The 24,935-nt window shown below is 51.8% G+C and overlaps 9 protein-coding genes across 9 annotated transcripts; 3 read left to right on the top strand and 6 right to left on the bottom strand.

Annotated features, from left to right (window-relative positions):
• Positions 1 to 19: 19 nt before the first annotated feature.
• On the top strand, positions 20 to 595 carry J7T55_003204 (uncharacterized protein; the record flags this gene model as incomplete). The annotated part of the gene is made up of 1 exon (XM_053138357.1): positions 20 to 595. The coding sequence occupies one exon, from the start codon at positions 20 to 22 to the stop codon at positions 593 to 595; it is 576 nt and encodes a 191-aa protein (XP_052999069.1).
• Positions 596 to 633: 38 nt separating this feature from the next.
• Positions 634 to 2,693, bottom strand: J7T55_003203 (major facilitator superfamily transporter; the record flags this gene model as incomplete). Its single annotated transcript, XM_053138356.1, has 4 exons — positions 634 to 749; positions 1,229 to 1,549; positions 1,615 to 2,414; positions 2,503 to 2,693. 4 exons carry the CDS (start codon positions 2,691 to 2,693, stop codon positions 634 to 636), a joined length of 1,428 nt encoding a protein of 475 aa, XP_052999068.1.
• Positions 2,694 to 4,755: 2,062 nt separating this feature from the next.
• On the bottom strand, positions 4,756 to 6,305 carry J7T55_003202 (uncharacterized protein; the record flags this gene model as incomplete). The annotated part of the gene is made up of 3 exons (XM_053138354.1): positions 4,756 to 5,738; positions 5,838 to 6,024; positions 6,285 to 6,305. 3 exons carry the CDS (start codon positions 6,303 to 6,305, stop codon positions 4,756 to 4,758), a joined length of 1,191 nt encoding a protein of 396 aa, XP_052999067.1.
• Positions 6,306 to 7,380: 1,075 nt separating this feature from the next.
• Positions 7,381 to 7,965, bottom strand: J7T55_003201 (uncharacterized protein; the record flags this gene model as incomplete). Its single annotated transcript, XM_053138353.1, has 1 exon — positions 7,381 to 7,965. The coding sequence occupies one exon, from the start codon at positions 7,963 to 7,965 to the stop codon at positions 7,381 to 7,383; it is 585 nt and encodes a 194-aa protein (XP_052999066.1).
• A 1,246-nt stretch (positions 7,966 to 9,211) lies between these two features.
• On the bottom strand, positions 9,212 to 12,014 carry J7T55_003200 (cycloheximide resistance protein; the record flags this gene model as incomplete). The annotated part of the gene is made up of 4 exons (XM_053138352.1): positions 9,212 to 9,449; positions 9,528 to 10,440; positions 10,646 to 11,282; positions 11,964 to 12,014. 4 exons carry the CDS (start codon positions 12,012 to 12,014, stop codon positions 9,212 to 9,214), a joined length of 1,839 nt encoding a protein of 612 aa, XP_052999065.1.
• Positions 12,015 to 14,206: 2,192 nt separating this feature from the next.
• On the bottom strand, positions 14,207 to 16,105 carry J7T55_003199 (pyruvate kinase; the record flags this gene model as incomplete). Its single annotated transcript, XM_053138351.1, has 6 exons — positions 14,207 to 14,706; positions 14,768 to 15,554; positions 15,613 to 15,714; positions 15,770 to 15,782; positions 15,848 to 15,927; positions 16,001 to 16,105. The coding sequence occupies 6 exons, from the start codon at positions 16,103 to 16,105 to the stop codon at positions 14,207 to 14,209; spliced, it is 1,587 nt and encodes a 528-aa protein (XP_052999064.1).
• A 1,605-nt stretch (positions 16,106 to 17,710) lies between these two features.
• On the top strand, positions 17,711 to 18,274 carry J7T55_003198 (uncharacterized protein; the record flags this gene model as incomplete). Its single annotated transcript, XM_053138350.1, has 4 exons — positions 17,711 to 17,743; positions 17,803 to 17,878; positions 17,955 to 17,997; positions 18,130 to 18,274. 4 exons carry the CDS (start codon positions 17,711 to 17,713, stop codon positions 18,272 to 18,274), a joined length of 297 nt encoding a protein of 98 aa, XP_052999063.1.
• Positions 18,275 to 18,660: 386 nt separating this feature from the next.
• J7T55_003197 (uncharacterized protein) lies at positions 18,661 to 20,718 on the bottom strand (the record flags this gene model as incomplete). Its single annotated transcript, XM_053138349.1, has 1 exon — positions 18,661 to 20,718. One exon carries the CDS (start codon positions 20,716 to 20,718, stop codon positions 18,661 to 18,663), a length of 2,058 nt encoding a protein of 685 aa, XP_052999062.1.
• A 1,888-nt stretch (positions 20,719 to 22,606) lies between these two features.
• Positions 22,607 to 24,593, top strand: J7T55_003196 (GMC oxidoreductase; the record flags this gene model as incomplete). The annotated part of the gene is made up of 3 exons (XM_053138348.1): positions 22,607 to 22,834; positions 22,897 to 23,803; positions 23,866 to 24,593. 3 exons carry the CDS (start codon positions 22,607 to 22,609, stop codon positions 24,591 to 24,593), a joined length of 1,863 nt encoding a protein of 620 aa, XP_052999061.1.
• Between the last annotated feature and the right edge of the window lie 342 nt (positions 24,594 to 24,935).

Raw genomic sequence — 24,935 nt, 5'->3', positions numbered from 1 at the left:
CATCTTCCAACCTCACGGCATGGTGTCCGTCGCGGACAAACCCTTGGTGGGATCTTTCACACTCAATGAATGGGAAGCTTTCCTCAGCAAGGATCCACCCAACGACGGCGTCCGCCTTCTCTTGCGCAAATCCAAGTCCACAGCCCCTGGAATCGAGTATACTGATGCGCGGGACATGGCCCTATCTTTCGGCTGGGTCGATAGTACAGCACGCGGCCACGATGATGACTATCAAGAAAGGTGCTTCACACCGCGTCGCGCCCGCAGCCGCTGGTCACAGGTGAATCGGGAGGTGGTCGAGAGGCTGATAGCCGAGGGCAGGATGCGCCTAAGTGGTCAAGCGGAAGTCGACCGAGCGAAAGAGGATGGGAGGTGGGATGCTGCGTACCGTATGAAGACGGCGGAGCCTGACAGAGAGTTCCAGGCGGCTCTTGATGCAAATTCGCGCGCGAAAGCGTTCTGGGGCACGTTGGGGAGAACGAAAAAGTTCCCCTTCTTGTTCAGGCTCATGAACATCAAGAGACCAGAGACGAAAACGAAGAAGATTAACTTGTTCATCCAAATTTTGGAGAGGCATGAACTTCTCAAGTCATGAATTCTAGGCTTTTACGAACGGATGGTAAGTATACGAGTTCAATGTGAGGCTACCGGAAAAGTTCGCCCCGCGAAGTTCTGGTACTTGCCTCTCATTTCATCAGGGATGCTTGAGGGGATCTCGATCTGGGTGAATAGATTTTGTGATATCAGACCTGTAGAATGTTAGGATTGTTAGAAGAATGGAATCTACATTGTTCAGTCTCAAAGACTGCCCGTTGCAGATCTTGAGTGGCATGGCATCGATTATTTCTAAATAATAAGTTTTCTTTAGCTGTTCTCTTGGACAAAAGGCCCTCTTTGAAACATCGTGAGTTGGCTATGCATCCACAAGCAATATGCTGTTTTCCCCCTCTATTGTCCCGTCGTCATCATCATGGTCTTTCGTGACGCAAAGTTCTTCATGCACGTCGCGGTTCCGCCGCATACTTCCTTGTGTTGCAACCATGCGCAACCTGGCATCAGTCCCTCGTGTACTTGGATAGTTGCCGCCACTTATATCCATATCTGAAAATCAATATCGGAATCGGTATCGTGGCGACGCTTATTGCTGCAAATACCGTAAAGCCCCAGCCATATCCGAACTTGGACACAAGAGGTTCTGTAGCCAGAGGCACAAATGTTCCCATCAAACAGCGTGTCACAATGACAGCACTCACTGCAGAGGCCGAGTACAGTCCGAACGCGTCCACAACATACGCCATCAATGGGAGGAACGAGAACATGAGGAAAATCCCTAGCAATACCACGGCGAAGAGTAGAACGGACACATGCAGGTGCCACTGCGTCGCCCAGCCGTAGAGCAGGACAGGGATGGGAAAGAGTATACTGCCAATGATGATGAATGGCAATCGGTACTCTGGCTGTCCAATCCCTTTGTGTGCATTGCGCAGTTTAATGTAGACTTTGTCGAGGTACATGTTGCACATAAACACAGATACGGTCGATCCGATGCCTTGTGATCCTAATGTTAGCAACATTGCTGTTTGAGATGACCGGAAGTGTTGGGAGACGACTTACTGAAGGCAAGAAATGCAAAGCCTGTAGCAGCTGGCGTGAAATCATAGTACTGCTGTAAAATTGGCGGTAGGCTTGTTGACATGATGTAAAAGTAGGTGAAAGTGAAAGCGCCGAACAATGCCAGGATCTGTAGCACAAAGCTGCTCTTGAGCACAATCAAGGGGCGCAACACGGACTCTCCGATGAGCTGCCAGCTGTGCCCGCCTTCATCGACATCAAACTCAGATTTGAGTGCCAAGTTGCCAGTCTCTCTCCTGAGCCGGGCAGCTTTTCGTTTGAGAATCTCCACCTTGTACGTTTCCCGGAAGAAGATCAAGAACGCCACCTCGCAGGCACCGGCAAGGACAGCACTCATCCAGAGCGTCTTCCTCCATCCCAAAGTCTGAGCTACAGCGCCAGCGATTGCTGGGCCAGCGGCTCCCCCTATCAGCGGGGCAAGCGAGATCAGACTCATAGCCGTGCCGCGATTCTCAGAAATAAATATATCGCCAACGATAGCCGGACTAAGTACATTAGTGGCGGTTGCGACACCGGTGAGCGCGCGCGCAACAATAAGCACACCCGTGGATGGACTCAGGGCGGCGAGAATCGTGAATGCTGTAAAAAGCGTGTTGGCGATATTGATAACTGGGTACCGTCCATACAGCTCGGAAAGAGGTGCGATAAGTAGAGGACCCGCCGCTTCGCCGAGTTCCCAAATGGTTACAAGTAGTACACTTGAAGAGCTGGCGGCTTTGCCATGGTCCAGATCGTCCACGATAGTATTTGCAATTGGCACGACCGAGATACACGTAAAGGTCCTGTGAGACTCTTGTCAGCCTAAGTTTGTCGCCCCTGAAACTCCAGAAGCATGTGGCGACCCTAAGTAGTAAAATCTTGCTCTCTTACACCGTGAATGCCATGAAGGATAGCAATGTCACAATCCCCCATTTGTAACCCTGCGGCCAGTCTATGGGATTCTCATCGTCTCCGTTGGGATCAAAATCAACGAAGTCCTTGCTCGGTACTCGGTGTAATTGGTCATCTCTCGGAATGGGAGCGGTTGCGGCGTCCGGCAGCAGCGGAGTGGTCTCATCCATCGCGGTAAACCACGATAGTAACAATGACGTGAGACTTTGTGGACGTGTTAGGGTGAAATGTTTGTTGTAACTAGAGAGAAAATTCAAAGCGCATTAGAACCGCGATCCCGGGTAGGCTAAGTGAAAGAGGGTTGCGACTGAAGTGATAACAAATCAAAACCCGAGTCAAAATCTGACTCGAACTACGGGAATTTCCTGCAAGGGTCCAGTTCTAGCCGAACCCAGCCAGATCCGGCCGATATCGTGCAGGCTAAACGCCGCACTGCGGAGTAACTGACCGAGACGCCCTTCGGAGAACACAAGCGGTTGCTGTTGTGGCTGGTTTTTAGGAGGTAAATGTGGCTCAGTCACCCCTTTCCTCAGAGCGGGCTTGATCTCACCATTTTCGCCGTGGATGGCGACGAAGGTTACAACTCTGCTCTGCTATGCTCTCGCCATTGTGCTCCGCATTGGAATCATCCCACCTTGATAACGCATCCTTACATCCGCAGGTAGTCACATCTTAGGGGTTCAACCATTTATCCAGGGACCAGGGTGAGAAAGAAATCTCACCATAAACTTTAAGGCGCGGCTACTCCACAAAAAATAAACCGCCAGCAGCCGCGATAGCCCTGCACTGGGTTTGTTATAGTCGATGAATGTCAGACGCTACGTGCACTTTCCGCTTCTCCTTGAACATCAGATGTGGTCTTCGATCTTCTCTCTATTCTACCACGGCTCGATCACGAACGAACAGCCCTCTCTACCTACGTATGCAGAAATTCCTTGAGACCACTTTTCAAAGACTCCCGGCACCCGGCACATAGCATCAAGTCCTCTCGGTCAAGCTTGTCAGCCGTCGAAAGGAATGGCGGCGAGAAATAGTGTCCACATCCTATATGACGCGGCTGTATCTGCCTCTGCACTACATCCACGCATCTCCAGCAGAATAGGTAGGCCATCTTCCTGTTGACTCCGTCGTGTATGTCGATAAACCAGTGGGAGCTGTCTCCCGCTGGGGAGAGCTGACGCGCATGCAGCCAGGGCAGACCGCAATGAAAGCACTCGCTGGGCGGGTGAGTATCCTTTCTGGAATAACTGCCTGAGGCGCAGTCAGGGGCAGTTTTATCTCCTACGAATCTGTTAGCTTTCAACCTCCGATAGCCAGTGAGTTGGCAGCTGGTGACCTAGATATGCGCTATCAGAGAAGCTTTCCGAATGAACAGTCTGCGAGGTCGCCGTTCTTGCTGTGGGAGGAGACAAAGCACAAGAATCCCTTTGTGGCGGTCTGCTTTTGGGAGAAAAGGGAGGCGACTCGGAAGACCGGTCTTCCATAGACGTTCGCGCATCGAAGGTCGTGATGCCTTTACTGAGAGTCCATTTCCGCATGTACTCGATGGACCCCCGAGGGGGCCAATCAAATGCCCGAAGCCCGGGAACCTTGAATTCTGCGTGTGATTTCATCTTCACGATACCATAAGTTGATGTACGTATGTGGGTGGATTGGTGGGGAAACGGGAGCAGAACGTGGCAGCTTGAACGTTCCCAGGCCTGAGTCGTGCATAAAGGTATGTACTAGAGAACGCAGACCAGCTGCAGAGACATTGATTGCAGAGAAAGAAATGAACATCGAAGAGCGCAATTGATTCTGGACCACATAATATTTCAACGCCCGCTTTGAAGACACGAGACTTTCATGGAAATTGAGGATACCTGAGCTTACACACACAGCCCACATGTCAAGAGCTTGAAATGTGAGGGAGATCGTCTGTCAAAGAACTCATCTCATCTCAGGTGACCCAAATTATCGACAGCGACTTCATGGCAACAAAGGCCCAAAGAGACAGGGGTGAAACATTACGCGCGGTGGCTCTCGACATTTATGATCACATCCCTTTCCCGAACGTATCATCTCCCTGTTATCATTACTGACATGTCTGCCCGCCAAAACAAATTTTAGCCCAAGAATGAAGTCTCATCGCATTCCCATCAAACAGTCAAGCTTATGCACCACGTGTCATGAGGGGGCATCTAGTTCTGCACCACGTCCTAATAGTTACCACAATAGACTCAGGCAATAAATTTAGTGCGCTGCTGTATCCCAGAATTTCCTTACCACAGAGCCCGGCAGTACCCCTCTTCCAGTGGTGGATGTATGAATCCGCAAAGTAGGAGGTTTGACAGCCTTCTCGTAGATGAGCACACAAGCCTTAGTGTCATTTGTGCGGACGATGTCCCGAAGGCGCGAAAGCAATACAGCCATCTTTTGCAGAGCCTTTTGGTTCACGCCATCTCTCTCCCAGACCTCAAGTTCTTCCTTCAGATCTTGTACACGAACTCTGTCGAATATGCCCTTTTCATGGTGGCCAATGATCAAGTATCGCGTCCGTCCAAACCAGAGCTGCGGGAGCCATGCCTGCTTTGGCTTCGTACGGTGATTTTGTATGCTCTTCAGCTCCGCCACACTCGTTTGTGCCGTGCCTTTGCCACAGCGAATTGTGTTAGCTGATCCAATGGTAGGCCCTCCACCATCTTCGCTCATTACCATCGTAGACAACCCCGTCGCGAGAGACTCAATTTCCTCGCCAAGTGCCTCAACTTTCGGACTTTGGCGCTGAGTTGGCCCTGCGATTTCAGGATCCTCATAAGAAGCATCCACTTCGAAACGAACAGCACACTTCAGTCCTCCAAAGTCATATTGGAGCACGCGGTGATGACCCAAGCTGTTCTCGAGGCCTGGAGGCAGTCGTGTCGCGGCTTTTTCAAAATTGTGGCCGAAGCCTGAACCTCCAGACCCGTATAAAAACTCTGTTGTCGATCTTACACATCTTTCGATGATCAAAGTGTTGTTGACGAGATACAAATTGACACGAAAGCTGTCCTGGGCGCGGCCCTTGCAGAATTCGAAGAATTTGCGCAAGCTGTTTCGATTGGTAAGCACGTCGATGTCGTCGAAGCGGACAGTCGGATTCATCATCTCTGCAGCCTGGAATACGACTTCGAAAGGATAATCAGGGATCCTTGCCGCATTTTGATCGACGAACTGGCGACCTGAGTCTGGCTTGACTGTTGCGGGAAGGGAAACTTCTTCAAAAATTGGAGCACCTCCTGCATCGGCTCATCAGTACAACCTTGGAGAGGACGTGAATAGTTTGTAGATATTACCTGGAACATAGACAGCTGGCTGAGTCTTATTTACCCAATTATAGCTGCAAATGAGATAATATTGGTCGCTGCTCAAGATGATCGTCTCTGAGTCGGATGGTTCGAGTGATGCCATGGTGACCGTATCAACAGCATCTCCCGCTCCCTTGGCCAGCCATCGGTCTTTGGGGTTGATGATCTTAGGGCCCTTTTGGATCTCAGTTAACAATGAAGAAACGGCACGCGAGCAGTTGACCCACGACCTGAGGTTTAAGAATGCAAAAAGAGGTGAATTAGGATCCTGATCTTGGATTTATGTTGAGGGCCCGACTTGGGCACATGCGAACCCTTCTTGATTTCGGTACAAGAGTTATGACATACTGAATCCAATCTTAATTTCATTTTGTCCCGTTGATGCTGCTCCAGAGCGGGTTGACTGTGGAAGCGTCGCCCACAGCCACATGCTACAGCCTTCGCTGCTGAAGACATGGCACTGATGATGTTCTTGTGATGGGGAGTTGACGGGCCTAAATGCGCATTCAGAGTTCTTAAACTTCCTCAGCTAAGCTTTGCGTAATGCAAAAAGTGACGTTCGAAAAGACCGATGCTTCCCTCGTCTTGAGGCAAGATAGAAGCAAGGTAAAAGGTCATGAAAAGGTGGGTGAGATTGAAGCAGATATCAGTGATAGCGAGACATAAGGTGGGGTCAGAACATTTACAAACGGAGGCTGTCAAAATAGGCTTCTGTTCCCAACATTGGAGCCCTCAAATGTAGATTGGTACAAGTTGGCAACGAAGACACCTTTCTGATGCAGGCGGCCTGCATGAAGACCTGAACAGCCTTACAATCGCCAATCGAAGTTGTTGGCTATGCGGGAGGCCTACCGGTGTGGGGCATTTGGCGGCTTTGCAGTCCTGATGCCTGATCTTCTGCTTATCTTGAACGACCACGCGTTCCTTACTTAGATTTGGACAATGGGCTACCGATCAAAAACTTCAAGCAATTATGCTATCAATGCAGCAGTCATCTGACCTTGTCCAGGCCGGATGAGACTTTTCGGCTTAGTTCGGCTATAGCATTGCACGGTTCTCGAATCTAATTGCTAACTTTTGAAGACTGATGGAGCGATTAGAAACAGCACTCAGATTGCTGTAGTGACGATTCTTCGCGAGGTATAAATTTTGAGCAAAATACTTCTTAGACTGAGTGCAGTTGATATTGGCGGTGATTCATGGCAGATGTGATCAATTACAAAAGAAACGGGATACGGGATTCGGGATACGGTAGTCCTCTAGAAGAGCGAGATTTGTTTCCAATTGATAATTGAACAAGTGAAAGGATCATAAATGTCTCATGAACAATCGTATCTTATTGATTTTGGTATATAAACAATGAATCTCGGGTCTGCTCCAATATATCCGCGGGAGCTTCCAGCTTGGATGCGCAAGCCTATTCTTGAAAGATTGACCTCCTGAAATTTCAACCTATTTGATCCGGACTTATAACTCCAAAGAGCCTCTTCCAACCCTCATGCCCGGTATGTGATATCAAAATTCTCCTAGTCTACTGCACAAAAGCCTTCGAAGAAAGAACCCCCGTCTTCTGCATGACGGCGAAATTGGGAGCAGATACTGCAGGACAGCCGACACCCGCTCCATTCAGATTCTGCAACGTGACCAGCATGGTAGTCGCCCGCTGCTTGTTGGTGGCGGCGCTCTGGTCGCTGGCATCGTTGTTGAACTGGACCTTCTCGCCTTGCACGCTCCCCGCGGCCACGTTCTTGCTCAGCGCGGCGAGGAACGACGCCCGTGATGGCGGGCAAGAGCAGGGAATGTTGACAACGGAGTTGCTGGCCGCGTTGAAGCCGTCGCATGAGCCTTGCTGCCGCGCGTTTGCGTTTACGTTCTGTGCCACTCCGAAGTCTGGTACCAGATTTGGGTTGATGTTTCCAGTTGCGCCGCCGCCGCCTGTTGTGGAATTTGATGACCCTTGGTTTGATGAGCCTTGGGCAGCGTTGTTTGTTGTGCCACCTCCTGTGCATGTGGAAGCTGAAGAGCTTCCTTGAGTCCTGACTAGTGGCATACCCGTGGGCACGGCCAGGACTGAGGTGGAAGTGATGAGGAGGAGGATGGAGATGAAGAACTTCATGTTGCTTGAATGTGGATATTTGAGAAATACAGCCGGACGAAAAAAGCTACAAGAAGAGAATGCAGTCCTGCCGCGGTGTATTATAAACTGCGATGAAAAAAAAGGTCGTCAAGACCAATCTAGAAGAGAAGATATGGCTCCTGGCCTCAGAATGAGAGTTCAACAGAGGGTTGGATGAACCTCACCAAGTCTGGAAGGTCAGAGGCTCTGCTGCCATCTTATGAAGCCTTCAACCTAAAATCACGCACATCAGACCAGCTCCATATTCACAAGTCAAAATTTCTACATCAGACAGGATAAGTATCGGACGGTCACACGGGTCAGACAAAATAGGACCCTGAGACGTTTACAACTTGGCACGGCGCCTACATGAGTCTGGATGCTTCCCGGCTCTTGGTGGCGGGGAGACGGGCAACGTGCAGAAGAGTGCCCTGTTGCGATGTTTGGTTTGGTCGAGTAGCAGACACAACCCTTTCACTTTTTGGATGGGGCCGTCCGAGGACGCGGCTCCTCGGGTGCCGGGGTAGCCCCGGGATCCCTGGCACATCTTTGATATCTGGCCGCCGATAGGGGCGATCTTGAAACAGAACGAAGGTACCTGTGAAACTTCTTCCCCCACACAGCGCAGACGTTCTCCAGAGCTGTTCGCAAATCCTACAATAAGCGCCATGCGGGAATTTGATCTAATTGGCTGGAAACATTGTGCAGATGGGAGAAACACTACAGAAACATCTGGGGGATCGTGTCACAGGGGTGACGAGTCTCGGCTCCAACACTGAGTATTTTATCCACCAAGGTAGATTGGCTGACCGATGGTTGAGACGAGACAATGGTTATTTTGCCGAGTCCGCGGCAAATATTCCGTGCTGGCAGAAACAAAGTCCATCATTCGGATGCAGACGCGGTGGTGCGCTGCGCCGGCGGCTCCCGAAACCTGTGATCGTGACAGCGAGGGGAGGATAAGCTCCAATGGTTTGCATTTCGCAGAGTGGTCTCTGACCGGATGCTCACATTCACCTTTACGGTTTCACAGTTCAGCTTGAGGCCCCGAAAACTTGATAGGATTGCACTGATGGTATTCGAGACTTGGTAGTTAGAGATTGGTAAAGAAGAGGGCAGTATTTCCAAATGAAAATGTCATTATGCAATGGTAGATCTGTTATATGTAACGCCTTCATGCCAGAGGCTATATGATATGTGCCGGTGCCGATATGCAAAGATGCAATGATAGGAAAATGCCCATTATCTACAAATCCTTGAGGTCATATTTTGTCCTCATCCACTCTCCCTTTGCCATAATCCAGAATGGCAGTGGAGCCAGCGCCAGGGCAATAAAACCCAGTAAGCTGTTGCCCCAGCCCAAACCAAGGGCCTCATACATAGACAGTCCCGCCAACGGCAGAACGGCACCTGCGACCGACCGTACCACGGTATTGGCGGCAAGACTGCTAGCGGCAAAAATGGTGAATGCATCAACTAGATATCTGTTGTATGAAACATTAGCTCCGACCTCTGAATGCAGTACCAGCAATCCAAGTAAAGGGGGTAAGGGTAAATCTTACAGCTGAAGGCTCATGAAGATAATTATGTTGCCCATACCGATGATTCCAGTCCCTATAATTGGGACGATATAATGGACATGATACTGGGCCGTCCATCCGTAAAGAAAAAAGCCTCCCGGGAGCAGAAATGCGCCCACTGGTAATTGCCGCAGACGATATTCTGGCTTCATGCCCTTGCCCTCTAGCTTCGCCATCTTTTGGATGTAGCGGTCAGAAGTCAACGAGAAATAGGCCAGTCCGGCCATAGAACCAACCCCCATCCCAAGAAAGACCAGGCCGGTGACACTGGTGCTAAAATGATAGGTTTCTTGGAAAACCTGTGACATGGACGTGAACATAAGGTAAAGGTATCCGTACACCACAGCGATGTACACCGCAAAGAGGGCAACAATGGGCGACCTGATGAGCATTTTCAGCGGCCTGATGATGCCGCGGTAGAAATGGTCTCTCGGAGACAGGCCAATGTCAAGTTTGGACCGCAGCATCTCATTGCCCGTTTCTTTGCGCAGCCTGGCGGCCTTCCGTTCCAGGATGACGGGGGCGTATGTCTCGCGCATCAACACGAGCATCAGGACCGTCACCACACCAGCCACAATGGCGAGGACCCAGAAGACCCAGCGCCAACCTTTTGCCTGAGTTAGGAACCCGCCCGCAACGGGACCGATGATTGGACCAAGAAGAGGGCCGACACTGAAGGCCGCCATGGCACTGCCTCGCTTTTCTTGTCGGATTATGTCCGCTATGGAGCCACCGCCGTTTGTGAGTGGGCTGGCGCCGAAGCAACCGCAGAAAAACCGAAAAACGACCAAGGTGTTCAGATTCGGGGCAAGTGCGCAGCCGATAAGGAATGCGAAGAAGCCCACGTTGCTGACGTGGTAGACGATTGATCTCCCGTAAAGCTCACTCATAGGGGCTGCAACCTTGGTCAGTATAAATGTACTTCTTTTATTGTGCTCGTGATATATCATTTAAAACTTCTGCTCGGGACATAGGTTTCAGCGCTGCACACAGCGCAAGTCACATGTCTCGTGAGCAAACCCACTCAAACGACATCTGATAGTTTCCAAACAATTGCTATAATAGACGGATTGGGAAGGAAGAGGACCGAGAATACTAACCCATTACCAATGGTCCAAAGGCGAAGCCCAGGACGTAGACGGACACGACGAAAGAGGCCAGCAGGTTGCTGTCGGAGCGGAAATCGGCCATGAGGGCAGGGACGCCGGGCGCGAATATGGAAGAAGCGAGCGGCGTGACGAAAGTCAGGAATGAGATAATGCAACATGTAAGGACTTTGCGCCAGCTGGGCCAGTTCATTGGGTTCTCTGGGTCGTCGGGACCGTCCCACCAGACGATGTTCGGATCGCTCTCGTTCCCGGTGACTGCCTGGGCGTCTTTGCCGTCGTCCTCAGGAGTGATGCCCTTCTCAAGGTCGCTGGCACCGTTATGGTGAGAAGCGTTGCTCCTGCTTTTGGCCAGTGCCAGGTTCGTCTGCTCTGCGATGGAGCGTTTCCTCTTCAGCTCGCCTCGTTCGTCGAGGACATAGCCAATCCCAGATGGTGTGTCTGCGTCATGACCTTCTGCTAGTGCTTCTTTGATCTTCTTTTCCCGGTCCGGATCATCTTGTTCTAAATCGAGGTGTTTCTCGTTGTCGGTCTCCGTGGTGCTCGATATGGTGTGGTGGTCTGTCACGGCGCCATCGTGCGAGCCGGAGTCGCTATGCTCTGCACCAGCCATCGGCAGCAACAACCCCTTCTATCACCCTTCAGTTGGTCAGTCATACTTGCAGCGGTATTATGTTGCTACTCAAAGATGAATTGAGTCGGATAATTCGAATTCAAAATTTCGAAGGCTCACGAAATGTTGACATTTTCAACCAAGAAGCTCAGCTCCACAGAGTGCTTACCAGAATGTTGGTCCCCTCTCTCCAGGTTGTACCCCAGCTTTTTCGGGCGCTTCCGACACCTTATTCTAGCGGAGTAGCAGTGCGCGTCTGTTTATGACTGGGACTAGGTAGCGCCTAGAATTGCTCAGCACGTCCAATCCCACTGCAGAAAGTTAATGGATGCGCGATTGAGGTTTGACAGCGATAGATCAGATGTCACGTCAACTTTGACAAGAAACAAACTTGTATGCCAAATTTCATAACAGGACGGAATTCGTAGGCCAATACAGGCAGGAGAATGCGTCGACTAAATGGGGAATGCAGCAGGAAGTGCTCGGTACGACCGAGACCGAGTAGAGAATGCGAATACGGAACCCCGTTCCCACCTCACACCACAAGGGAGATCACCCATGCCTGTCGCCCTTCCTCGCGCAGCCATTTCTTGCACAAACTAGTTGCGGCGTGCACCCGTGCCGAATCCCGTTCAAGCCACTATGCATAATTCGCTGCATAATTATGGACTCCGGGCCGGCATTCAATGTTGGTCGTACCGGCGAGTCCCTCATCCTCGGCCCCGATGTCTCGTTCGTGAATCCAGGCATGTTTGTGTGCGGGTGTGGCCACCAGCCTAGATCGGAGCAAGGGGGAAGAACCCCACATGCTCGGAATCGTATACAGGGAATTATTCGTCGTACGCTCCTCATCCCGGCATATACCTATGCAGGTGTATGCCTCAGTGCTACCTAGGTTAGCATATTCTGGGCCATCTGACAAGATTCACGGCTAGTGACTGGCCAACATTACCTTATGACAACCAACCTCGGGTCAATCACATACGCCACGTATTCGGAAAGGGTCGATAGGATGTTAGAGACGGACCGCTGAACATCAAGAACCCGTGTAGGATTTAGGTGTCATGCAGGTCTTATGTCCGAGATGTACAACTGTTGGAACGGTGAGTTGTGGCTGATTTGCATGGGTATCTAGCCCTGAGAGTATCATGGGTTTCTTGAATAGCCAGCACTCGCTGAGATGATACAACGTAACGGGTGGTTGAAGACACGTCGTGTCATGGTGAAATTTGATAGTCTCATCCTCGTGGCTTACTGTCAACTCAAGGCCACCTGTCAAATGCTATGGACGTGAATATCGATGTCCAAGTTTCAAATAGCTCCACTGATTTCGCTCGCATCAACATGACAACACGAACCTGCCCCGGTACAGGCCAAGCTGAAACTGTCATGACGATGTAGCCCAAACTATCAGAGTTAGGCAAAGCCAAAGAAATATGAAGACGCGTAGAGGGGGCGTAAAACGGAACGAGCGACTGAGAAACCGCCGAGATGATTGGTATCTGACAGGCAAGTGGAGTGATGCCATTAGCAATACAATGCTAGTACATTCAGGAATATTTTCGCAGATGTAGCAATAAGGCACCAACGAAAATCACATATCAACACAACATGCCTTCAACCGAGGTGTATGAACCTGCCGTTGCGCAGAGCACCAGAGTCTTGGTCACGGAACCATTGAAAAATTTCAGAGATTGGACTGTCTGAGTGGAGTGATGATATTGAACCAGATTTTCCCAGACCTAGCCAAGGACAAAGGCGGCAGTGGTCCCATTCAATGTTGCTGCAAACTTGCAAAGGGCCCACAATGCCGAGAAGAACAATTTGCAATCGGAAGTGCCCACAACATCCTGTGAGTCGACATCATGAACTCCGTGGCACGTACTTGAAAGGCGTCAGATGTCCATTCTGAAGAGTCATTCTGAAGTCCTCAGATCTTGTGCAACTCGAGCTTAGGTAGGAAGATGGAAGGAAAGCATGTTGTCTGTGGGCACACGCACCCTCGGACCAGGCACCCTGAGGACAATAGGCGATCAAGCAATCGTTCGCGCTCCTCTGCCATCGCCGTGTGCCCAGTCACCATGATGGCGTTTGTTGTAGTCAAACAGGGAAATACACTTCCATCTTGCATGAGATGGGTGCATGTGCAGAGTCAGGGCAGTACGCAGATACCAGCGTGTAGATTCGTCTTCAAACCTTACCAATGTGCAGTGTGAATGCTGAGGGTTGAACCCTGAGCTCTCAAAATTCGTTCTCCATAAGGACATGGGGTGTGGGGACACCCTCGAGAAGTTCTCGCCGACCATCCACGCACATACAGGGAAAAGAAAATCTCCGTACGAAACAATCATGGGAAATTTTACAAATTCCCATGTTGATCCTTCCAGAAGAGACCCAGAATAAGCATGGGGAAATTCCCACCCACCGATTCAAAAAGGTGCATCGATGCGACGGCAGGAGTCACGTAAAAGCTAATATGGAGACCTTTCGGGCAGGAACGGAGGGAAGTGCCGAGGTCAAAACTCGCTCCCACTGGCCCGGCGCCATGAATATATTGAGAGGGGAGTGCCCATCATGCTTTCATGCTCCTAGTTATCCTCTTTAACCTTGGGTGAATCATGAGCCAGAGAACCCTTTCTCTTCCATTCAATCCAGCTTGAATTCGCCTACACATGCGAAAACCGCATCTAACGTGATGTACGACCGACAGTCACATGGGGCGAGCAGCCGACGAATGCTGTAACCAAGAAACCGTCTGAAGAGGTGGTCATGAGTACTACTTTTTTTTCATTCAATTTCGTACTGCCCAAGTCTATCCGATGTATCCCTCACAAGAAAAGCATACAGCCTCATACCATGTGTGTCGCGCTGCCTATGCGCGGACGGCTCCCTATTCCAAGGACATCACCGCCTGAGAACCCATTCCGGACAACTTTTGAGCATTAACCCTCCAGCTTGCCGATACCAAGGTCCTCGGTATCAGCCTTGACGATCCGCAGGGTGTTGGTGTTACCCATGCCACCCTTCCATCCCTGAACCACGACAACAGTGTCGTTCTTGGACAGCACGTTGAGCTCCTTAGCCCTCGCCACAGCCCACTTGATACGGCGGTCGACGTCCTCCTGCCAGTTAACCTTGGAGAAGTCGGGCTTGTCTTCGGGGAAGTGGAAAGGGTACACGCCACGGTACAGGTGACTATACCGGGAGGCGCTGGCGTTACGGGTGACCATGAAGATGGGGCACACGGGGCGGTACTTGGAGAGCAGACGAGCGGACTCGCCGGAGGTGGAGAGGACAATGATACCACCGGCGTTCAGGTCCAGCGATGCGCGCACAGCGGACATGGCGCATGACTCGACGACGCTGATGGGGCGTTTGATCTGCGAGCACAGCTCCTCGAAGTGGGAGACGTATGGGATGGTGTTCTCGGCCGTGAGACAAGCTGTTACAGGTTGTTAGTATCAAGTTCGGGTCGACATCATGGCACGGGGACAGCAACATACCCTCGCTCATCTCATGCACGGCCTCGCATGGGTAAGAGCCCTTGGCGGTCTCGCCAGACAACATCACGCAGTCTGCGCCGTCAGTGACGGCATTGCCGACGTCGCTAATCTCAGCACGAGTTGGCCGGGGGTTCTTGATCATGCTCTCGAGCATCTGAGTGGCACAGATGACTGGCTTGCCAGCGATGTTGCACATGGCAATCATCTTCTTCTGGGCGGCGAACACCTCAGCGGCGGGGATCTCGATACCCAGATCACCACGGGCAACCATGACACCGTCGGTCTCCTGGAGAATCTCGGCGAAGTTGTTCAGACCTTGTCGGTTCTCGATCTTGGCGATGATCTGGATGTGCTTGCCCTCCTCTCCGAGAACCTCTCGGATGGACTTGATGTCCTCGCCCCGTCGGATGAATGAGGCGAAGACCATGTCGACATTGTTCTTGACACCAAAGCGCAGGTCGTTCTTGTCCTTCTCGGACAGGGCAGGGAGATCGACATCGGTGTTGGGCAGGTTGACACCCTTTCTTGAGGAGATGAAGCCGTTGTTCTTGCATCGGACGCGGAGGGTCTTGTCGTCAACAATGTCCAGGACCTCGAATGCCAGGATACCGTCGTCGACGTAGATGGTACGGCCCTTCTGGATGACCTTGGTGATGTTCTTGTAGTCAACGTACATGTTCTGGGTGTCACAAGCAGTCTTGTACGCCTCGTCGGTTGTGATGTTCATCTCTGTACCAGCCGAGATGGGGAGGTCAACATCGCCTGTTGTGTTACCAGTTCGGATTTCCTATTCATGGCAGGGTAAGCTTCTTGTCTTCACATGATCAGGATGGCAGTTCACGTACAGGTCCCTTGGTGTCAAGAGCGATGGCGACTTGACGGCCAGGCTGAGCCTTCTCGGCAGCGCGGGCATTGTCGATGACAGACTGGTGGTACTCGTATTCGCCCTACAATATTATCAGCTCCTAGGACTGTGTGTGCGGGCAAGTGCCGTGTACATACGTGTGAGAAGTTCCTGAAATATTGGGTCAGCACTCAGGAAGGCTATTTGGGCTGGGGCGGGAGCTGGAGCAAGCTTACATTCGGACCACGTTAAGACCCGCATTTCGGAGCTTGTTCAGGACCTCGACGGAGTTGCTCTTGGGGCCAATCGTGCAGATCTAATCACGCGAGTCGATGATAAGTTTCAATGGCCATTAGACGGCGAACTCTGCCCAAATCGTGGATTCTTACAATGGATGTGCGGCGGTAGTTCTGGGTGGGCTTGTAGGCAGTGTCGAGCGAGGCGAGCCAGTCGATTCTGCCACCAAGGGCGAGGTGGTCGAGAGCAGTGGCCATCTTGTGAGTAGGGCTGAAGAATTCGCTTGAGTTAGGATTGAGGAATCTCTAGGCAGAGGTGCAAAACTAGGTACAAGACAGTAGGAGTAGGTATTGATGCTGACTTTTTCTGAGGTCGGCTCGGGTTGCGGGATATTGGTTTTCTCGGTCAGGAGCTGAATCGAGGAGGGGCGAGACGGAGGTCCGATGTAGTTGCTTGTCTGGTGCAGCGAGGCTCTTAAATGTCAGCCTTGTGTCTGTCTTGTTATATTGTGCTCGGTGATGGTCCGAGTGGTAGAAAAGGAGATGGCGACCCGGAAGCAGAGAAGGCAGGGAGGATTGGGTGGGTTATGGGCAGGCTCTATATCGGCGAAGAAAAAAGCTGTCTCGGGGATGCTGCCACCGTCACACCACGCAAGGCAAGCTGTAGGGGCGTTTTGGCGGGGTCCAGGCCTGCAAAACACAGTCCGCGAGCCTCAACAGTCCCGGGCCAACGTCATCCACGACTGATTCGGCATACCCAGGTCCAAGGGGCAATAAATGGAGAATCAGCTCACCTTTTCCTGACTACAACACACGGTTTGTCGATGTAGGGTTTGAGAATGACAAGAAACTGAGTCTCAGAAGGAAGAGGCGAAGGCGACTGCGAGTTATTAACAGATTGGGCGGCCGAGTTTAGAAATCCTGCGATTGCTTGGCTTGTCTCGGCTGGAGCTGGGGCAGCTGTTGGAAAAAAATGCACAGAGAAAAAAAAAGTCCCTCAACGTTGCTTCCGTTACGGGCCTGGAGCGGCGTCCATCTCAACATACCATGCCAGTGCCAGTACCAAGTGTCAGACTCATGGTCCCCCATCCAGGGCCCTCCCCCCAAGAAAAACTGAGATCCCGCAGCTGCCAGAGTCCAGCTGGGCTGTCCAGCTGCTGCAACCCCTCCTCCCAAAATAATCGGGAATGGCGGACGAAGCTCAAGGACGCCAATCACCAGGTCCCGATAACCCACGCCCGTCGGTGATAAGCTGGGATAGTGTGGGAAACGGGATACGGTACCTAGCTACCTAGCGTGCCTTAGCTACAGCGCATGGACCCGGCCAGCTGCCATTACATAATAACCGTTTGTACTGCTAGTCTCGTACCGCCGCCCAAACGGTACGTGGGTACGTACTGCAGACCTGCACGCCCAGCGCATCCGCGCACCTGCACCGATCTGCCCGCCAGCTGTGCGCGCGGATGCTCTGCCGCGGTTTCGGAAGGTGCCGGGGGTTCCTGCTTGCAGCCTGCCTGCTGCAAGGGTCTCGTGCCTCCTTGCCCGCCTGCCTCTCTTGCCCTTGGCAAAACCGACGACTCGACCACGGCGGCAGATGGACAGAGCCAATCTGACCTGACACGAGAGTATCCATTCGTCCTGAGTAACGATAACACCGGCAGAAACACCGAGCCAGAGCCCAGACCAGACAGCCCACCCTCTCTCACCCTCCGTTCCCCGCGGCGTATCATCCCAAGAAGCTACTCCTCTGCCTCACCCTGTCCCGCCGAACAGCACCAGAGACAAGAGTCAAGACAGAGAGACACGTCAAGATGGTGGTGGGTCACCTCCCCTCCCCTTGCGCCCCAGAACCCCTCTCCATCGATGGATCTCCTCCCACCTCTCTCCCCTCCAATGGTCTGCCATCCATGCATCGTCACATGCGCCATGGGGGCTAAACATCATCGTCTCTCCAGCTCCTCGATTTGCTGACTTTGGGGTTGTGGTCAAAGCTGGGAAGACTTGTCCACTACGGCGTCGATGCCATCCTCAGTAGGTCTCCCACTTGCGACAACACTCCTCTCGTCGTTCGCGCAATTCCCGACTGACCTTCCTGCCTTCTCCACAGTCTCGACCATCCTCGCCGGAATCCGACGCTCGACGGGCCTGACGTGAGTGAAGACTACCATCCTATACTACGATCCCAAGGCGAAAGCACAGACGCCCAAGGATTCGGGACGAAAACAAGAATATCAGAAGGGAGGACACCAAGACTAACTCCGGCCCCTCCTGGGGACTCCTAGGCCCAGTTTCAAGTCGGAGAAGATTGCAGGTGACAGCAACGAGACTCAGAAGTGGGTTGGCCGGTACCTGGCTGTTGGCGAGACGGCCATGGACTGGGCTGTTGTGACTGCTGGCCAGAGCGGCTGGTTTGAGCGGAACAGGTAGACCACCACAGGAAGACTGCGGCTATGGGGAATGCCACCGGCTTAGGATGTTAAAATGGCATGCTGAACCGTCAGGGCCAGCGAGTTGAGATCACATTTGATCTTGGGTAGTCTGGGGGGGATTATGACTGAGGGTTGGCGTCCGGTCTTGGTTGCTTGTATGGCGATTGATTGATTGATTGGTAATTCACCACTTGGAAATATTTTGACAGGAGATCATCTCCGCTTTATGGCTGTACCAAAGATCATTTGATTGAGTACTCCGTGTGCTAAATCTAGGTGCTATTCATAACGAACTAAATGATATGGGTATATCCGAGGGGCCTAAGTGCGCCATTAAACGCCTGTCCATGCCAAACACCAAATATCGTCAGGTCATCGTACTCATCACTCCCTGCTATCATGATGCTCGACGAGGAACTCGAGCGGCACCTCGTTGTCACTGTTCTCACGGTCCATTGAAGGGCCCTCGTTTGCCCCGTCTACATTTCCTCCGTCATCACGGTGTCCTCCCCCGGGACTGTCCGGTTGCGCGACCAACAAATCGGCAGGGACCTCGTTATCGCTTTCATCGGTTCTCTCATCCTCGTGGTTGTTCGGTATATCTAGAAGCTGCTCCTGGATATCCTTCAGGTTAGTGCTGCCGCCGTTGACAGTATGAAAAGAGTTGTTGGTGCTCCCGGTCATGCCTGAATTCTCCCGCGACAAGTCATTCGAGGATTGATCATCAGGCACGATCCCTGCCTCCTTGAGCATATCCCTGTTGATCTTCTGAGCCTGCTTGAAGGCTTCAAGCTCCGCGCCGATGGCCGCGATGAGCAAATTCCATCCCTTCTCTTCTGCGACGCGCAGCCGTTGTTCCAAGCCCATCACTACAGTGTTGATCTTTTCATACTGTAACTTCAGGATCGTCTCCTTGGGTGGGATTTCACGCTCTTTACCCTTGCCGCCATGGACTGACGATGCCATCACTCCGGCCATGAGCTTCCGGAGCTGGGTTTCGAAGTCTAGGACAAGACTGACGACCTCGTCCCATATTTGACCGCCTTCTTCGAGGGCCGCGCGCTCTACTTCCACCTGTGCCTTGCGTTGCTCCAGAATACTAACTTCACCTTCCCACCATTCGCGGGCCATGTCGATTGTGCGACGCTCCGGACGAAGGTGCATAAACTCGACGCCGCCGGGTGTCGACCTCGGCTCTTCCTTGTTCGTGCTCACAGTGAGTGCCTCGACGTCTAAAGGCTTCACTGGCGGTCGCGTGAGGAAGGTGTTGGTCGCGTCTTCGATTTCCTTCAACGCATTCTTGTAGCCACTCAGGCCTGCCTCTCGGCGGTTTTGTACACCATCCATTCTACGCTCCAAGTAACGACGTCTTGTTCGTAATTCAGTCAGCCTCTTCTGTAGCTCCTCAATCTCAGAGCACACGCCCCGGTGTTCACTGCCCAGCTCCTCGAGCTCTCTGGCAAGCGGCTCGGCCTCGTCCGTCTCCAGGGCGGTCAGCTCCCCGGCGATGTCATCGTGTTTTGTCGACAGGTTGCGCAGCTTCACAAGGGCTTGTTTCCTTATCGAAAGTGCGCTGAGGATCGATGCGTCTTCCTCCACTTTGAGATTGGCTAGCTGTGCCATGCTTCCCGCAATGCCTTTTCTCGCATCACTGATCCCGGCCTTCTTTTGCTTGGGCTGGCGCACAGGGATGATCTCTCCACCCGGGCCCGATCTAGTCACAGGCTCTATTATTGACCGGTGTAATCGCCGCGACGAAGACACGCTTGCACTTGTGGGGGTGGCACTACCACTACTGTGCTCATCACCATCATCACTCGGCCGCGCGCGTGTCAGAATGCCCTCCTGGATTTGCAAGTACTGCTGCACATCTTGCACGATGGCGCGCTCACGCCGCTGTAAGCTTCTCCATATGGAATTCCGATCATATACGACTGGGGCCTCATCAGGACGGCGAGCGGGATCGACGGATGATCGATCCCACATGACGCTCCTGATGGCCTTCCGCGCGGTGCCAGGGAGCCATGAAGCAGTCCCGGCCTCCTCCGCCTCCTCGCCGTCGTCATAGCGCGCCTCAGCATCACGGTACAAGACCGTCGACATGGCGATAGGAGGTGGTGGGCCAGCGAACATAATCCTGCCGGGACCTCGCTCTTTTCTGATCTTCGCATCTGTTGAGCCGGTGGAGGAGTTGGATGGCCGGCGGTTTAAAGCACCTGTGGGTTTGCGGTTCGAGGGCAGAATGGATGGGGCAGGTCCGTCGAATGCGGGCGAAATGAGACCATCTCGTTCGGCTTGTGGTGATAACTCGTCTAGATCGTATTCGCTGCGCTGATTTCGAAGGGCGGGATATCGAGATGTGCTGTTGTGGAAGGGCAGGATGGAGGAGTTGTCGGGGCGGGAAAGGGAGAGACGTGGGAGAAAGGAAGATTTAGATGCCATCTTTGCGTAGTTTCGTGGACAAGACAAGTTAAGGTGTAATCATCGATTTGCTGTCAGTCTTGCTTCTGCTTCTGAGAGCTGGTCGGAGGCTGCGCGCTTGGCTGCTTTCTATGGACACATTGATGGCAACTTGATAACCCAGTCGATGAGCTGAGAGATCAGAGTAGAGGAACACTACACAGGCATTCACAGCCTATGTCCAGCAACGTTGGGAGCCAGAGTGATTCAGTAGAGCGAGTGAGCAGGGAGGTTGTGTTGTTGGGTTGGAGAAGCTGCCACACTCTCGAAAAGTGCGGTCACAAGCTCGAGGCAGCTGGCATGTGCTAGCGGCGGATGAGGTGAGTGCAACCCACCATAGCCTACCTAGGCGTGCTGGGTACTCGTCCGAGTCCCCCAGTGTTGCAGTGACCCGCTTGGAGCTGGTGGACGCACGGGCCATGGCGGGAGGCTCACCAGTGGTCATCCTCCTAAAGCGATGGTTCCCATGTCTCCTCAAGTATCTATATATGGCCTTGTCAAGCTGCGTTGTTCATCTAGACTAGTAAATTACCATAGAGCCAGGCATTCCACAGGAATCCCATCATTTGCTCACAAGCGATGAGACATAAAGTACAATGCAGATATTATTGCATGCCATGTCAATGGCATACCCTCCCAAACTCTCATCACACATAACAGTAACCTCCGATCACTCTGGCTTTGCAGCCTCATTCTCTGAGTTCTAAACAGTTCTAGGCAGCATGCTTCCGCCGCTATACAAGCACATTCTACGCATTATACGCTGGTTGTTCCAGCCGTTTATACCACCTCTGCCGTAATCAGGCCATCGCTCAGGACACAACGACAATTCTTTTTGGTCCTCTTTTGTCGGCTCTGGCTGCCTCTCAAGTAAATTCAAAGTGATTGCAAGGAAGCTGGCCTCCTGGTCGCCACAGGTACTATGTGCTGATGTACAGCATGTCGCTGAAAATGGCCAGTAAATGAGGAAGATTTGCAAGATGTTGCTTATACTTCACAGGGTGAATCAGACCATGGCGACTTTAGCGACGGGACGTATGGTGAGTTTGACAAAAAAAAAGAACTTGTGATAATAGAAGAGGACAAAGGATTTGACCGTCGGAGATGCAATGAGGAAGAACATGTACGCGACCAGTATCTAGCCCACACAGTCAATCTCTATTGAAGACCAACTTATTGTGCAAAGGAATGTCTGATCAAGTACTCGCAAAATCAGGCAGATTTTCAGAAACTCCCGTGAGATGGTAGCCCACACCTAGTTGATTGTACATGCCGTGCATGACAAGCATGATGAGACCCTGAGGCTGGAGACTCCATTTTCTGTCGTAATTTGGGGCGATTGGCTCGTCAGCGCAATTATGAATAGTTCAGAAAGCCATTCCAGAGCGACCGGGTCATGTTCCATTGTTTGGGTGCTTGGAGGCTAGAGGCTACCTGCTATGCTTTCTTGTTCCACATGTGCCTTCGGCAATCGAAACTCGTGTTGGTGGTCTGCTTATGCGCTTTGCAACGAACGGATCCACGTCTCTAGCACCGTACAGGTCCAACGTCAACACTAGGGTATTGTGCTCCGCAATTTCTGTCCGAGTGGAGCTCTCAGTGCCAACACTCACGATAACCCTTTCCGAAGGATCACAGGCTACTGCATGCGTACCTGCCGAAGCAACGCGTGATGCGGCATCCGCACATAACGCGCACGCGAAAATGGACAGCCATGGCCGGGACCTTGTCTCAATAAGCCCCACTTGATGTGACTGATAAGTAGGTGTCGGCCTGCACGTTTATCCCTCAGCTTGTCTTACGTCTTCATCGTCCTTGCTCGTTTCGAAATTGGCTCCTCTCATCAGTCGTCTTGTGTTGACTTGACAAGATGACGGTACAACTTCGTGAAGAGAACGAGTATGATTACATCGTAGTTGGCGGTGGTACCGCCGGCCTCGTGGTCGCTTCACGCTTGAGTGAGGATTCTGATGTCTCCGTACTGGTAATAGAGGCTGGTGGAGACAAGAGCAAAGACCCTTTTGTCTTGACACCAGGGCTTATGGGGGCCTTGTACGGCAAAGATGAATATGACTGGAACTTCACCTCAGTTCCACAGGTTGGTAACCTACGCATCGTAGCCTCTTCTCCAGACTGTGGCTAACACATTTTCCAAACAAGCCAAATCTCAATAACCGTACCATTAGCCAGGCCAGAGGTAGAATGCTTGGAGGCTGCTCTGCTCTGAACTTTTTGATGATGGTGTATCCTGGCAAGGACATCCTCGATGCCTGGGAAACAATGGGAAACGAAGGCTGGAACTTTGAGACCTTAGCTCCTTATTTTCGAAAATTTGCAAAGACCCATAAGCCGTCTCAGCTTGCAATCGAAACATGTAAAATGGACGGCCACCACGACATCTCGGTCTCTGCTTTAGAATCGGGTCCTATGGCTCTCTCGTTCGGTGAGGGTTTCGGACCTAGTAACACTGCATGGATGGATGCTTTTGAGCAGCTGAGCCTGAAAATGACTGGCGACCCCAGAAACGGATCCGCTGTCGGTGCTTTCCAACAAGCCGCGACCATTGACCCGATCACGAAGACGAGAGTCACATCAGTATCCGCATACCTGACGGAAGAAGTCAGGAATCGTTCAAATTTGTCGATACTTACAGATACCACAGTTCACCGGGTCATCCTGAGCAACACAGATAATTCCACCGGTCAAGTCGTTGCTCAAGGAGTGGAAGTCTGCTCAAGCAATGGGCCCAAACGAATCATTCGCGCCAAGGAGGAGATCGTTCTGGCCGCTGGCGCTTTGCAAACTCCGCAGATCCTCGAGCTGTCGGGAGTAGGAGACAAGGAGATCTTAACGAAGCATGGAATTCCAGTGTTCGTCGACAATGCACATGTTGGATCCAATTTGCAGGATCATCCCATCGTCTGTGAGAGCTTTGAGGTCACAGATGGTGTTATGTCAGGAGACGTGCTCCGCGACCCTGATCTACTCAAAGCGATCGTGTCTCAGTACCAAAGCAGCCAAGATGGGCCACTGGGGCAGAGCATCATCAGTTCTGCATTCGTGCCAAGTACGCGTCCACATCTTGATCAGGAGATACACGTTTATTTGCTAACCCTGGATTTTGGATAGTGGCTGATTCATCCGGCGTTCTTTCATTGGAGGCTCGCAGCAAGTTCTTCGAAACGATGACAGAAACTCTCACAGACGAAGGGTCAGGTCGCTGTTCTAAAGCGGACCGACAGGTAATCAGAAATGTTCTGGAGACGACCAATGAGCCAACGTATCAACTGATGCTGTTCCCTACGCAACTGATCATTCCAGAGACACCCAGAAGCGTTTCGGACTACATCACACCAACTGAGCCCGAAAACTATATCACCGTTATGTTGTTTCTCAACCACCCATTTTCGCGAGGCACGTGTCACATTTCGTCTCCCAATGTGAAAGACAAGCCTGTCTGGAACCCGCAATACAACTCCGAGAACATCGACATGGAGCTCCTTGCGAGAGGAGTTCAATTCGTTGAAAAGTTGGTCGGTACCGAACCATTTTCGAACATCCTGAAACCGAACGGGAAGCGACTCCAGAGCTATGCAACAGATCTGGAGGCGGCGAAAGAAGTTGTAAGGAGTCGCCAAATTTCCGTATTCCATCTAAGTGGCAGTGCTTCCATGCGTCCTCAGGAGGCCGGCGGCGTAGTCGATACGCGACTTAGGGTTTATGGTGTTAGGAATTTGCGCGTTGTGGACGCGAGTGTTTTTCCGCTTGAACCTTCAGGAAACATTCAGTCAACGGTCTATGCTGTAGCTGAAAGAGCGGCCGACATCCTGAAGGAGGACAGACTGAGAGCAAAGTAGACACTGCACTACTTGGCTCAGATAGGGGCGCTCTAACGAGTTGTCGAATCATATAATGAGACAGCCGTCGAAATTTTCATCGACTGGGTGTCGTCTTCTACCTGAATGTCTTAGTATTATTAGCGCCCAGTACGATTTATTTGGAAACCCACCGTCCTGTTCTATCATTACTTCGACAACCACGTCTCTGTCCCGCAGCCAAAGATTCCGATTCTCATTGAAAAAGTTTCAGAACTCTGCACCTGACTCATTGCATCGAAGAGTCACTCAGGTAAACGCTTTAGTGAACAAGACCATAAATATAACGACTACCTAATGCAGCTGCTCCAATGTGCCCACCAC

The sequence above is a fragment of the Diaporthe amygdali genome, assembly GCF_026229845.1.
Source record: "Diaporthe amygdali strain CAA958 chromosome Unknown NODE_3_length_2959817_cov_65_330692, whole genome shotgun sequence".
Classification (NCBI taxonomy): domain Eukaryota; kingdom Fungi; phylum Ascomycota; class Sordariomycetes; order Diaporthales; family Diaporthaceae; genus Diaporthe; species Diaporthe amygdali.
This window is presented reverse-complemented; position numbering and strand designations above follow the sequence as displayed.